The sequence below is a fragment of the Asterias rubens genome, chromosome 12 (assembly GCF_902459465.1).
Source record: "Asterias rubens chromosome 12, eAstRub1.3, whole genome shotgun sequence".
Lineage (NCBI taxonomy): Eukaryota > Metazoa > Echinodermata > Asteroidea > Forcipulatida > Asteriidae > Asterias > Asterias rubens.
In genome coordinates this window covers 16,862,019-16,877,072 of record NC_047073.1, presented here as the reverse complement: position 1 = coordinate 16,877,072, position 15,054 = coordinate 16,862,019, and the positions used below count along the sequence as shown (strand labels likewise).

Here is a 15,054-nt window from a genome sequence, read left to right as displayed (position 1 = left end):
TAAGTCCTTGGAAATCTGAATGAGTTTCCTTACTTTTTTTTCAAGGCTCAAATTTGCCTGAAAACAGATGTCATCTCAACAAGCAGCTAACAGATGTCATCTTAACAAGCAGCTAACAGATGTCATCTTAACAAGCAGCCAACAGATGTCATCTTAACAAGCAGCTAACAGATGTCATCTTAACAAGCAGCTAACAGATGTCATCTTAACAAGCAGCTAACAGATGTCATCTTAACAAGCAGCTAACAGATGTCATCTTAACAAGCCTGCTCTAGAATTGCAAAGGTCGTGGGTTCGAATCCCACCTGAGTAAAATGCCTGTGATTTTTTTTCACAGGACTCGGGGGAAAGTACTGAGTATACAGTGCTACACACATCGGTGTATATGGGTAAAAACCAAAAAAATTAATATTCTTTATCCCCGATGCAAATTTAACATCTATTACGCAGCTTGCGTATTGACATGGGCTGCATCAAGCAGTCTAATTGTTCTCTGCAGTCAAGTGGTTCACCGACCAATCATGCAACGAATTTTATAAAGCGCCAGAAAAACAACTTACAGGTGTATTGTTTTTACCTAAAACAACAAAACTAAATTAAGTTACACCCCTGTAAATAGGAAATTTATGACTCTGAAAACCAATTACTTATGACAAAATATTCTGATTTAACATTATAAACTATTTATTCAAATCAAACTGCAAACAATAAGGGCAAATTTCAAAGAGATGTTTAACATACATTTACTGAAAAAGTATATCGCATAGTATAGTGACACCTGATTACCAACCATAACAATATACATTGCTTTTGACTGGTAGATTCCTAAAAGTATATCGCATAGTATAGTGACACCTGATTACCAACCATAACAATATACATTGCTTTTGACTGGTAGATTCCTAAAAGTATATCGCATAGTATAGTGACACCTGATTACCAACCATAACAATATACATTGCTTTTGACTGGTAGATTCCTAAAAGTATATCGCATAGTATAGTGACACCTGATTACCAACCATAACAATATACATTGCTTTTGACTGGTAGATTCCTAAAAGTATATCGCATAGTATAGTGACACCTGATTACCAACCATAACAATATACATTGCTTTTGACTGGTAGATTCCTAAAAGTATATCGCATAGTATAGTGACACCTGATTACCAACCATAACAATATACATTGCTTTTGACTGGTAGATTCCTAAAAGTATATCGCATAGTATAGTGACACCTGATTACCAACCATAACAATATACATTGCTTTTGACTGGTAGAGTCCTAAAAGTGCCCATGGAATTTATTTTCTATACAAAAACAAATTTCCGAGGATTTTTTCTATTGAGGTGATTAACAGAATTCAATGTCCGAATTTAACTTGGTGACACATTCAATAGACTGTACAATGGATTTTCTAATACTCGGTTGTGTTTACTGTTATTATTCAACTTGTGTCCGTTCGAGTGTTCAGAAAAGAGACACCCAATAAATCATACAAATCAATAACAAAATCATCGAGACAAGAAAGCCCCCCCCCCCCAACCATTTAAGCGTACATTGGTGTTGTATTAGAACAGATGGACCATTGAAGTTAGTTGGAGCAGTGAGCACGTTACATGTAGTTTGTGCTTAATTGGTACAACCTAAAAAAGTTCTTGTTTCACAACAAAAAAGAGAGTAAATTCTATCTTGAACCTATACGTGTCCTGTGAAACTAAGCAATCTTAAGGAATTAAGTCCCAATTTGTTATAATACTTCCTCCAGAAAACACTTGCTTATTTTTGAACTAACTTAAATTATTAAGCCAACTACAGTATGAAGTGTGACAAATCGATCAAACTTAAGTGACCTACTTTTATAAACATGTCTTATTAATAAACCTCCCACTGACTGCCTTGTATGATGGATTGTATTGAACACTCTAAACTTAACACAGTCCTTCCACCATTCACAAGAAATTGACTTTCCAGTAATGGTAACTTAAGTAAATTCCAAATGTGACCCGCTCTGTGAAAATGAGTCAGATGTAGGCAATTTCAAGAATTGAGTTATGCATGGCTGGAAAGAACACATCAGCAGCAGTAATTAGGTATATGTCTAAGCTTTGGGGTGTATCGCGTTGCTGAGTCACTCCCGTTTAAAATAAGCCACTACATGATTTTTGGTGAAAAACGAATTACAAGTAAAATGATATATTTCTTATTTTTCATTTTCCACATTAAACTGTCCATAACTTAATAATGCATTGGGCGACATCTGACTCATTTTCACAGAGTGGGTCACAAATGTTTAAAATCTTCATAAGAAATCTCATTCATGTATTAACAGCAAACTGGAGAAACCGTTGAAAGCATAAAATGGCCCTCTAGGCTTTGACTTTGTCCTCATCACCCTGAATAAAAACAAAAACAGAGGTTGAGACTTGAAGCATAAATAAATAATGAAAGGGAAACTGGCTCAATACATTTCCTGTGGGTTTTTGGCAAGGCTAACAAAAACACATTTCTGGTCGCTTGGGGGAAAAAGGTGTGATTGGTACAGTGGGAAGAATAATATGTTATTTTAAATTGCTTTTTGTACACATGCCTAAAGTAATAAAGTTCATTGACCCAGGAAATGTTTATCTTTGTGTACTCAAAGCTGCATTTAGTTTGAAATTATTATTAACTCAAGGATAAAAAGGAAATAATATGGATTCTGAATTGGAAAAACACTGTACATCTGAACCAGATTCTGCATTGATTTAATATTTTAGTGAAGTCTTCAATTTGAGTTGGACAGTAGTGAAACGTGCAGCCAGTCAGGACAAATTGATGTTAAGCAACAACTATTTTGAGGGTTTGAAGTTTTTTTTACAGTCAGCAGATTTTCAATGAATTGGGGTTAACAGGAAAATCAATATATTTGTTAAGTCTGATAATAGTTAATTGATGAAACAATTAATCTTACTGGATATATAGGAGCCTTCTGGATTTGAATACTTCCTGGAACGGTCTGCAAAGACGAGAAACAAGGATCAAATAATCAATAATCAAGGATCATGTTTTAAGATTAGACGTACTGTAACACAATTGAGCATGTTTTATATTATTTTGTATTATTTACTGAACCTTGAGGAGATTTGGAATCTGTCCCTTTAGCGTGTTATGCCGAGCGAATGGTCGCTTGTCTCAAGTTCTCGTGCGTAAGTCATGGGGTGGGGGGGTGTATGTAAATGTGGCACCTGGTGCCTATAATTGCTTCTCTGCACTGTGCACCAGGGAGTACATGTACATGTACATGGGTACCTGTGAGGGCAGAGGTGGTTGTTGTATTGATTTAGCTTAGTGTACTATTATTGCTCCATCATGGTACTACACGTACAATGTACGCATATCAGCCCAGGATGTAAACTCCCCAAGGAGCCGAGGCGGTTTTTAGGAATAAAATAAATGCCCCAGATATGTTTATGTGCCATGAGCAACAACATTGGCAGATGCAGGAACAATTACTATCAAAAATCAGTCTGAATAAGTATATGTGTGAAAACCACTAGATTACTGCTGCTTGACTTACGTACAATGTACGTGTTGGGTTGCCTGGTCCAATACTGGAACCTGAACTATGGTCAGGCAAGTTTTTGAACTTCGGTATTTAATTTTAAGTGTTCAAAAGTTTACTTTATATAAATAATAAAAAAAAACAGGTGTTTAAAGTATACAAAATAAGATTCTAAATGTATGCTGGTATTTTGTAAAGGTTTTAATATACTTCTCACCTTCCTTCTGTCAAACAAAATGTTATTGACTGTGATTTGTAGCATCAAAAGAGATCAAGAATGTCAAGATGGGCCAGGCCCAACTTCAGTCGGAACCACGAGACCTAAAAATTTATACCCCAGGCTGTTTGGGACTTGAATGATTCTAAGTTGGGACACAAACTATAATTGGTCAATCAAAAGGATCATGATGTAGAAATACTCACAGCTACATGGTACTTGATGACATAATGCGTGAGCCACATCGGTAGAAGAAACACGGTGACGCAACGTCTTACTGCATAGATGCCATGAAATAATCTATAATTCTGTGAATAAATAAAAAAAAACATACATCAATACTAGTGTACATTTGATGAGTTAAATACAATCATTGAAAATTTTTTGTAAATTGCAATTGGAAAAACAAACTTAATCATTGATTGCTCTTTTTTTTTTAAACGTTACTTACAAAATACAAGCGCCACTTTTTAACTCATTACCTGGCTCCCTTTTTAACTCTTTCAGTGACAAGCCAGAGACCCTCCTACTCTAAGAAGAGCAAGTTCTTGCTCCGAGGTATTTACATAGCATCATCACCAAACACTACTTCTAGAAACTATAAGGCTCCCCTGTGAGCCTTATAGGGGTCTAATATTTTGGGCCTCCTTAACACGTTTGTTCAAATCAGCGTTGCTGGGTGAAAGTTTTACGACCGTTAGCCAGCAATAACTGAAGTTTCTTTTGTACTACACTACCAAAAAACTTTCCCCGCATACTCATACATTCATAATGCTTGCAGTTCCTTTTTGTTTAGTGAAATTAAAAAACATCGTCAAAAAAAGCAATTTTCTGCTCGGTACTCACTGTTGTTTTTCTGCCGCATCACACGTTTTTTTACTTCTCAATATGCTCAACGCTTATAAATCGGGCACCAGCCTACTTCATGTAGATCGACGAGCTGCCGAGCCGCGGGCGAGTCGGACTAAACCATTCTGTGAAAGGGGTGTACAAACCCGTGTGGCAGTGCGTGCGCTGTTTGTTTACAATAATACCCGCCGTTCACGCATAAAGCGCCTACGCACTGCCGAACGGGTTTGTAACACCCCTCTCACAGAATGGTTTAGTCTGACTTGGCCGCAGCTCGGCAGTTCGTCGATCTACATGTAGTAGGCTGCATATGAGAAGTCAAAAAATGTGTGATGCGCCAGAAAAACAACAGTGAGTACTGAGCAGAAAATTGTTTTTTTTTACGATGTTTTTTAATTTCACTAAACTAAAAGGAAATGCAAGCATAATGTAGATTGAGTATGTCATGTATGTGGGAAAAGTTTTGGTAGTGTAGTACAAAAGAAACTTCAGTTACTGCTGGCTAACGGTCGTAAAACTTTCACCTATCAACGCTGATTTGAAAAACGTATAGCGTTAAATAAGGTCCTTATTTAGGAGGCCCAAAATATTAGACCCTTTCCTTCCTTCCTTCCTGTGAAGTGCAGCCTCACATATGTGAGGATAAATGCACTGCGTGTTTGCGCATGCGTCCAAGAAAAATAAGTTAGGACATGCTGTCGAGTGCGGAAATAATTTATGAAAACAAGTGCAAGTAAAAACTGTTGGATATGGAGAGCTACTTAGATGGATGAGCCTCAAGTGCAAGCTTAAAGGCGTCAGCGATTTGTACTCCGCTGGGTCTACTGCTAGGCTATTCCAGTCCCGGATGGTGCGTGGGAAGAAGGAGTTGGTAAACACAGTTGATTTGGTGTGAGGGATGACAAAGCGGGATTTGTGACCTCTGGTTGATGTAGATAGATGGACGAGGTACCGGTTCCACTCAATGTCAACGAGACCATAACGGATTTTGTACATCATAGCCAGGGGACTGCTAGTGCGTCGGTCCTGTAGGGATTGCCAGTTTAGCTCTTGTAGGATAGCAGAGACACTTCTTGTCCTGTCGTAGATCCCTGTGACAAAGCGGGCTGCATTGCGTTGGACTTGTTCCACTTTCTTGGAGTTGCACTGTGTGTGGGTGTCCCATACAACACTAGCGTACTCGACTGTTGGTCTTACGAATGTGTTGTATGCAGATTCCTTGATCCTATGACTGCAGTGCCTGAGATTACGGGACAGGATAGCTCGAGTGGAGTTGGCTTTTTTAGTGATAGTGCCGATATGGGTATTGAAGCTGAGATGTGAGTCGATGTGGACTCCAAAATATTTAGCTGAATGTTGAACTTCTAATGTGTGGCCATGAACGGTGTAGGTAGCGTGGATGGGCCTGCGCTTGTTGGTGATTTGGAGCACATTGCATTTGTTAGCGTTGAACCTCATCAGCCACTTTGACTCCCAGTCTTGTAGGGCATCAAGATCTTTTTGGAGGCTGGTCGTGTCATTGAGAGATGAGATGTGCTTGTATACTACACTGTCATCAGCAAACTGCCTAGTTGTTGAGTGACGGACGCAATCGGGAAGGTCGTTGATGAAGATAAGGAACAACAATGGACCTAAGACGCTACCCTGTGGTACTCCTGATGTTACTTGGGATTCAGTGCTCTTCTGACCATCAACTACAACGACTTGGGACCGTTTATGGAGGAAATCTTGGATTCAGTCCAGTGTGCTGTTGCGTATGCCGTAGTGATCAGCCTTTAATAGGAGGTGACGGTGTGAGACTTTGTCGAAGTCAAGAAGGATCATATCGATTTGTGACTTGTCATCCAATCCTCTTGCTAGATCTTGAACCGTGAGGATGAGCTGGGAGTCACACGACCTTTGCTGGCGAAAACCGTGCTGTGAGTCTGACAAGATGTTGTTGTCATCGAGATGGCGGATTATTGCACAGTAAATGATGTGCTCACAGACCCCTATTACTAGGCTCACGGCGGAACCGTATAAATAGTAATACTATAGGCCTACACTCTACAGTTTCTAGAAGTAAACCTAACACTAAACAGATATTTGTAAATATAATTGACAAGACTTCCCCATTCAGACTCCAGTCATGGCCAGAGGGACACCCATTAAAAAGCCGCAGGCATGGTAGGACCAGCAGTGTGTTGGACTGTGTTGTGGCTACACCAACCAACAACAATCATCATCAGCAGACAATCGAGAGACGTAAACAAGTGCTCCACCAACTTGGCCGACCGATTCTTTTACTTTACACAGTCCACCATGTTTTGCACTTATCACAATGTGACTTTGTCTTCAGATACTTCTTAAGTTGGCACATAAACTGGAACAAGAAGAAGAAGCCGACTTACCATTGCTTCATTAAGCGGCCATAGCGCGTTCCAAAACGGCTTTCGAATAGCAAACCATAATTTCTTGGCCTTGCCTGGTTTCAGGTATTCTGGTCGGGGCTCATTGGGCTCCAGAACCTGATCGGCAAGAAAATTCCTCCTTCGTTGCCTCTCCTCTTTGATCCAGTTCTTTAGGACATAATCTTTCTGAGCCCAAGCGGGTGTTTTAGGGTTCGCTCCGGCCGGAGGACGGACATCGTTTCGGGATCTTGCTAGCGGTGGACAAGCCGCCATCTTGCTTTCTGTTCTGAACGTTCGATGTGTGCGCGCGAGAGGGCGCTGTATAAAACGTTTACAGTGGACAGGGGCGGGGCGGAGGGTACAACCCACAGACATAGAATACCATGTGCTAGGTGCACCCAACCTATTAATGCGATCTCAATGATACTAAAAAACAATGATATATTTCTTTAAATAGTCAATAACTCATTAGAATGAAACTCACATTAGCAGTGACATCTTCATTTTCTTTGGAGAGTCAGGCGACTTTTAAAAGATAACTATTATACGTTGATACCTGTCACATAATAAAGTCACATTATCACAGCAGTTCAGTCAGTTTGGCTCGGTTGTTAGAGTCACCTTTGTGGACCCTGGTTCGATTCCCAGACCAACACATTGCTTTTGAATTGGGTATTTTCAGTCCCTGACTGCGTAGGTAAACTCCAAAGGTTTCCCTCCCATGTCTAAAACTTAAAGTACTTGCCTTCTCTTTACAAGAAGTTGTGTGGTGTTTGCATTAAAGGCACTGTTTTATATGGGTACTATTGGTAACTAAAGTTAGCATAAAAACTTACTTGGTAAGGAGCAACGAAGAGCTGTTGATAGAATAAAACATTGTGAGAAACAGCTCCCTCTGAAGTAACTGTTTTTGAGAAAGAAGTATTACTCAGTAATATTTTGAACTGATTTCGAGGTCTCGAAAATCGAGCATAAAAGCACACAACTTCGTGTGACAAGGTTTTTTTTTCTTCCATTATAATAACTCGCAACTTCGACGATAAATTAATTGAGTTGAAATTTCTCAGGTTTGTTATTTTGTGCATTATGTTTAGATACATCAAGTGAGAAGACTGGTATTTGACAAAAAGGTATTCAGTGTCTTCAAAGCCCTAGCTAATTTACACCCCCCCCCCCTTCAAACATTATTCTACGTCAACGCTTCAATGCAACATAAATCTTCACTCTCCATACGTACGCAGCATCAAATGTACTTCCCATACACCTGTTCGTAAAAACACAAATCTAGTAATTATTTTCAGACTGTTTTCCCTTGAATCTGCATGATTTTGGGCGGCAAATCTGTGATTGATTTCGTGTTCATCTGCTGACAGAGGCCGTGCCCAGTGAGGTAATAATAATGTGACACCTGCATAGCGGTTGTTTAGTTGCCATGCTCATTATGAGCATTATGCCCGATACTAGGTCATCCTTACTAGGTCTCCTAATAATCTAGAACAGACAGAATGTGCAAAAAAGTGAATAATGCGGTCGGGTGGCGTTTGTGCATCGCTCATAATGGACCTGCATGCTTCTGGGCACTTTTTCCTACTGCGACGGAGGGTGGGGTGGTGGTGGGGGGGGGGGGGGGCTAGAGTCTGTCTTGTGACATCTTGGACTGGGAGGGGTGTGGTCAGTATACGCTCAGAGTATAAGGACACATTCAGTATTCAAAAAACAAAAAGCAACAACAACAACAACAACAACAACACAAACAAACAACAACAACAACAAAACCAGAAACAACGGAACGTGAGTTTCTGTGGTTTTAGTGGTTTATTTCAGTGTGTAAATCTACAAGTTTGGCAAATTAATATAGGCGCTACTTATAGTCATCCTCAGAACAAATCCATCCTCCTGTATAGGCCGCATCTTGAATCAAATTATTGGAAAGTCTTATGCAACGAGATGCGTGATCCATTATTCAGAAAGTTTATGTCTTGCCTTCGTTTGAGTCAATCAGGTCACAATGTATTACGACACGTGCGTCGTTAATGATGTAGAACAGCATTATATTGCACTGTGTTTGTTTTGGCTGCAGAGGGATTGCACTCAGCACTCTGAGTGAAGACGTCACAAATCATGTTCCATTCGTTCAGAAAACTGCTTTCCATCGTTTGCACGCAAAGAAATTATTCTTGCCACTATGTTTTATTATTATTTCCTTGTAGAATTTTTTTTTTTTTCAAATTCCCTAAAATAATAATGCGACGACCAGAGACACGGAAATCTATATTATACACGTGGAAGAAGTGTACCGTTTCACTGAAAACAGCGTCCATGAAGACGACTTCTAGTCTCACCAGCCCCTCCCACCTCCCCCCTCCCCAGGTCTCACCATATACTGCATCAGGAAGAGGTTGTATTAAGTTTAATTGATTCTAAAGACTGCCGCTTTTGATGTTCCTTTCAGAGCCATACCATGGTTACGTGATTTTCTTTACTCTATAGTTCCTATTCTCTCTCGTGTCTATTGTATTCGGATATTAATGTGTTTTTTTGCTCCATGGTGCTGTGAACAGAGGCAAATCATTGGGTACGAAGACATGATTGCAGGGAATTGTTATAAAAGGTGGCCTTGACTGACATAGCGGAGAAAGAAAGATTGTCAATTAATCAGGTCGCACGTGTACATCGAAATTTTTCCATCGTTAACAGAAATCTTCGTGAGCAAAAAAAGAAGAAGAAATTACAGACGACGTTAGTGGTAAAATAAAACGGATTTTATTGTTGGTCCCCTTATTGTTGTAAAGTGAAGGGATAGCCGTTTCATTAAAGAGTTGTCCTGGTATTCTAGATTCATACATTATTCATGAGTTGGATTTGTATGAATCTTAATGGAATTTATGCTTGAAATTCCGTATAGCAGACCACTAACAATCAGTGTATTTGGACTGACAGTATACACAGAAAACAAATTAATGCTGGAACGAATTTTATTTATTTTTTTACAAAATTACATCATCGTTATTTATCTGATGTTATTATCTAGTCCATTTAAGAAACATTGCGAAGGCAAATTTTTTACCAATTAATTGTCAAAAAACTGGCAGCTCTATCACTACGCGTTGCAATGTGTAATAGTGAACCTTGGCTTTCCCTCACATTATGGAAGGACGTGACGTCACATGAATAGCAAAAGTCCAGCCATGCTAACGTACGCAATCTATTTAAGTGTAATCGTCGTACGTGATGATATCGAAGTTCATGATCACTGTGATATGGCTGAAAATACATAATTATTTAATCATTTATCGTGTTTTTTATTCTTTTCATTTTCCCCCAACAAAAGGAAACAAAATACATTATGTATAATGTTATTTGTTTTATTACAGTAATGTTTTTACTACTGCTATAGTAAGTGCAGTTATAAACTTGTTTTTCTTCTAAAAAGTGGGACCAAGATCAATGAGTCAAATATTTTGTGAAAATAAAAGCATTAACATTTTCACACCCGTGGATACATTTGTTGTACAACACTGTTTCTGTTTAAAGCCATTGGACACTTTCTAAATAGAACAAACATCAAAAGTTGCACAGATTTACATATAACTTAGATGGTTTACAGAAGTTAATTGTGAAATACTTCCCGTAAAATATTATCTATGAAATGCTTTACTTTTTGAGAAAACATTAAAACAATATAAATTCTCCATATCGAGAAACACGGATTAATTTTAAACACATGTCATGACACGGTGAAACGTGCGGAAACAAGGGTGGGTTTTCCCGTTATTTTCTCCCGACTCCGATGACCGATTGAGCCTAAATTTGCACAGGTTTGTTATTTCATATATAAGTTGTGATACACGAAGTGTTAACCTTTGGACAATACAGTATACTTAAAAAAAAATACGTTTTTATAAAAACCAATAGTTTTTCTTCTTGTGAGCAAATAAATCCATACCGACATCAGACATAACGACTTGTTTAAAGACTAACAAGTCGAGGCCAGTACCTCGTTCATCATTGTGTAGTTGATCAATCCCATCAATACATGCCGGTATCCAAAACCCTCGCCTAAATCAACTATTAATGAATTTATATTGATCACCTCTTCGGGAGGTAGCTTGTTCATTATTCATAATTATTATACATTATTATCCGTAAAGGGAAGAAGGTTTACGTTTTAGGAAACAAAAAGATGAACTATATCTGAAACTAAATAATATTGACGATTTCATCAGCTCTCTCTGTCTATAGAGATACTATATTATAGCGATTGGGATACTATAGTCTTCATTGGTAGTAAGTGTTCATGCGGGAGCTAGCCGTAATGCACACGGGTTTTTTTATGATTTGATGTTTTCTCTACACAGTCAAAACAAAAAGTTATCATTAATGATCTCATGCAACCTGGATGCAACCACTGGCACTGTATGCATAAGGACTTCGGCTGCAACACAACATATATTCTTTTACATGTAGTTGCAACCCATTCTCCCTAAGAAAATAGTGAGAAGTGGAGGGGCGCTCTGTCTCAAGACATGCGTGTATCTTCTTGCACCTGTCTTCACGTACAATTTACTCTAGAGTGCTCAGATGGGGGAGATGTGAACTAATATAACAGAATCTTCCTCTGTGCTGAGGTGAAATGCATCAGGGCTTAATCTTACCGGTATACACTGGTTGTTATGGTTTGTCATTTTGCATTTATTAAATATATTCCATGATTCTTGCTCCTTCAGTTGAAACCTTTATTCGGTTTCACTTAATTGAGACAAGCAAATTACATTAGAGAGTCAATTAAACTCGTGTTTAGCCAAGCGAAGCTGGTTTTCAATTAATTACTAGAATAGGCGCAACTAGAGATTTCTGTGAAAAGCGGTTTCGAATTGTAATGTCGTTTGTTGAGTGTATTGTAATACTAAAAATGGTTATCGTTTATATCGCATGACCTGAACAGACATCTGCCGACACATTCATTGAAATTGAATGATTGTTTTTTTTTAGAAGCTTTCAATAACACGACGTTTAATTTGGTCGCTTAATTGAGCAAGTGAAATGAAAGGGAAAACGTAATGTTGGTTTATGTTAATTATTATTATCATAATCAATAGAAGGGTTCATGTGGTACTCAAGCTTGTTCATTACCATTATTGCTAATAGTTTTTTTTTAAATAAGTAAAATATATAGTGAGCCGAGTAGGGTAGATGGCCTTTAGCTTTCGATCCAAACCGGACCTTCTTTAGAGGACCTTCATGTAAAATATAGATATATTCGAAGGTCAATGTTGAACAATAAACTTATTGACCCATTACAATGACGTCACGCGTAGCAATGACCCCCCCCCCCCTCCACCAAGGTTGGGCTCTGACATTCAGTATATTTGCATCAGGCTATTCGAACTGGCGGCTCAGCTTCGGCTATTGCTAACGATATCAACCTTCAAAGCATGATACTCTTTCTGGCAAACGGGGATGGGGTAGTGGACTTGGTGACAGTGTTTTTTTTCCGCCCGAAGTACTACACAGTCCAAAACACAAGTACCACCACTTTGTAATACCGGTTAAAATGTCATATGCTTTCTTTGCCTGTATGTGTGGCGGTCTACGCTCGAATTTCCCAACTGTGTTTTGCCGGATTGCCTGCATGCTCCTGGGCATAGGTAAATTTGCCCATCCCTTGTCTATAATAAATAAGGGAATCAATGTGTGGTGAGAGGTTTCCAACTATAGTGGTTTAATCCCAACGAGGCATGGTTCTTGATAATTTTACCGAGACGAAGTCAAAAAGTAAAATAAATGCAAACATTTTAATTTTTCAATGAACACAGCACCCCTCCAGCTATGAAATGGTAAGGCCCTCGGGTAAACAACTCCTTATAAGGAGATGATGTGCGCGTCGCGCGTACCGCTTGATGTGGCACAACAGCCCGGCCGTTGCTCTCGACCAATAGGAATGAAGAAACTGTCTTATAAGCTTAGGGTTTTATGAATACAAAGTTAATGCCATATCTCGATAACTAAAATGTGCATCCTTTGTTTAATATCAAAATGGTCTTTTACGAATAATTGTTTTAATTGGTACATTGTATTGTACCTTTGAATGTACGATGGCCATTACCTCCTTGTTCATTCTTTGTGGTTGTAATGACAATACTTGTGTTTTAGCTGACTCGTTTTGGAAGTATCAATCAAGGCCTACTAATGTTGTGGGCGTTTTCCCCTGTTTTCTCTAGCATTAATTTTTGTGCATGTTTGATTCATCATTGTGATTAAGTTATTCATTTGAACAGTATTCAGCTTTCTTTTGCATACCAATCGGCCACGATGGTTGAAACGTCAACTAAATTAATGTTACGTCCATTGAAAATAATTAAGGTAACTCTAGAGCTATTTCAAAGGTATACTTTTTTCATTAAGACAGAGTCAATACGTCCGTGTAAATAAATTAAGTGTGTGTGTGTGTGTGTTGGGGGGGGGGGGGGTGAGTATACAAAATAATACGAACATGAGAGGGGGGAAAGGGAATGGAAATAAACCGATGCATATCACCTTGGTAACCATGCATGTATTGTTTTATTTGTTTCTGACTTTAATATTCAAGGATGCCATTTACGAGTCTCGTTTTTTTATGTTTAGTTTAAAATCCTTTACAGCAATAAAGCTACTGTGGAGTGAGAACCGTATCAATGGGATTGACGAAAAAATTAATTAATTACTGTGATGCTGGTGTTGGTGCGTGGTAACGGGTGCCCATCCATGACGATATGGCGTTGATTGTATTATTAAGTATTGACATCTGTCATGTTTTATTTATAATGTTTTGTTTTTTTACCCAATACCAAAATAAGATATTCGATTATAAAATATATTTTTATTGTGGGAACTTATGATATAGATTTTCTCAAATTTTAGAGATTTCTCTGAATGAAAAAAAAAATTTAAAACTCAACTCAAACTCAATTTATTATAAGTTTCGTTTGAAAATTAATACTCCGTTGCTTCAACATTCAACAGTCAAAGTGGGTAACTCAATTTCAACAGTTTAATATTCACTTGTCAATTTCAATTTCGCAAAAAACAACGTTAATTATTTAATTTCGTCATCGGTTAATGTTGTTCATTGTTACATAATGATGTCATGTTCCAGAAATGTGCCAAACCAAGTTCGCATCTTTGTGTATGGGAACTGTGATGTTGAGTTACAGCTCAAATCAGTTGTTTCTGAATCGACAAAACAGTCATTGTTTGAAAGACCGTCTCCCGACCCTCTAGCCCTTGCACCGATCGAGTTCATTCAAACGATGTTTAGTTTTCAAGACTGTTAATGCTAGAACCGTGGTTCTAATCAGTTAGTTCTGAATCTGACCAAACAGTCATTGTTTGAAAGACCGTCTCCCGACCCTCTAGCCCTTGCACCGATCGAGTTCATTCAAACGATGTTTAGTTTTCATGACTGTTAATGCTAGAACCGTGGTTCTAATCAGTTGGTTCTGAATCTGACCAAACAGTCATTGTTTGAAAGACCGTCTCCCGACCCTCTAGCCCTTGCACCGATCGAGTTCATTCAAACGATGTTTAGTTTTCATGACTGTTAATGCTAGAACCGTGGTTCTAATCAGTTGGTTCTGAATCTGACCAAACAGTCATTGTTTGAAAGACCGTCTCCCGACCCTCTAGCCCTTGCACCGATCGAGTTCATTCAAACGATGTTTAGTTTTCATGACTGTTAATGCTAGAACCGTGGTTCTAATCAGTTAGTTCTGAATCTGACCAAACAGTCATTGTTTGAAAGACCGTCTCCCGACCCTCTAGCCCTTGCACCGATCGAGTTCATTCAAACGATGTTTAGTTTTCATGACTGTTAATGCTAGAACCGTGGTTCTAATCAGTTGGTTCTGAATCTGACCAAACAGTCATTGTTTGAAAGACCGTCTCCCGACCCTTTAGCCCTTGCACCGATCGAGTTCATTCAAACGATGTTTAGTTTTCAAGACTCTTACAGTACAGAATCGTGGATCAAATTTCAACAGACCAAGGCTTGTTATTTAGGACAGTTTTAGTCT

At 38.6% G+C, this 15,054-nt stretch overlaps 1 protein-coding gene across 1 annotated transcript; it reads right to left on the bottom strand.

Annotated features, from left to right (window-relative positions):
- Positions 1-660: 660 nt before the first annotated feature.
- LOC117297908 (NADH dehydrogenase [ubiquinone] 1 beta subcomplex subunit 6-like) lies at positions 661-7,301 on the bottom strand. The gene is made up of 4 exons (XM_033781089.1): positions 7,004-7,301; positions 3,971-4,072; positions 2,957-3,001; positions 661-2,399 (listed from the first exon to the last, which is right to left on the bottom strand). The coding sequence occupies exons 1-4, from the start codon at positions 7,274-7,276 to the stop codon at positions 2,373-2,375; spliced, it is 447 nt and encodes a 148-aa protein (XP_033636980.1). The 5' UTR covers positions 7,277-7,301; the 3' UTR covers positions 661-2,372.
- Positions 7,302-15,054: the final 7,753 nt, after the last annotated feature.

Coding starts and splice junctions, on each gene's coding strand:
- LOC117297908 (XM_033781089.1), bottom strand. CDS start 7,276: ATGGCGGCTTGTCCACCGCTAGCAAGATCCCGAAACGATGTCCGTCCT. Junction 4,073..7,003: donor GGCCGCTTAATGAAGCAATG/GTAAGTCGGCTT, acceptor ATTTATTCACAG/AATTATAGATTATTTCATGG. Junction 2,400..2,956: donor AGAAGGCTCCTATATATCCA/GTAAGATTAATT, acceptor GTTTTTATTCAG/GGTGATGAGGACAAAGTCAA.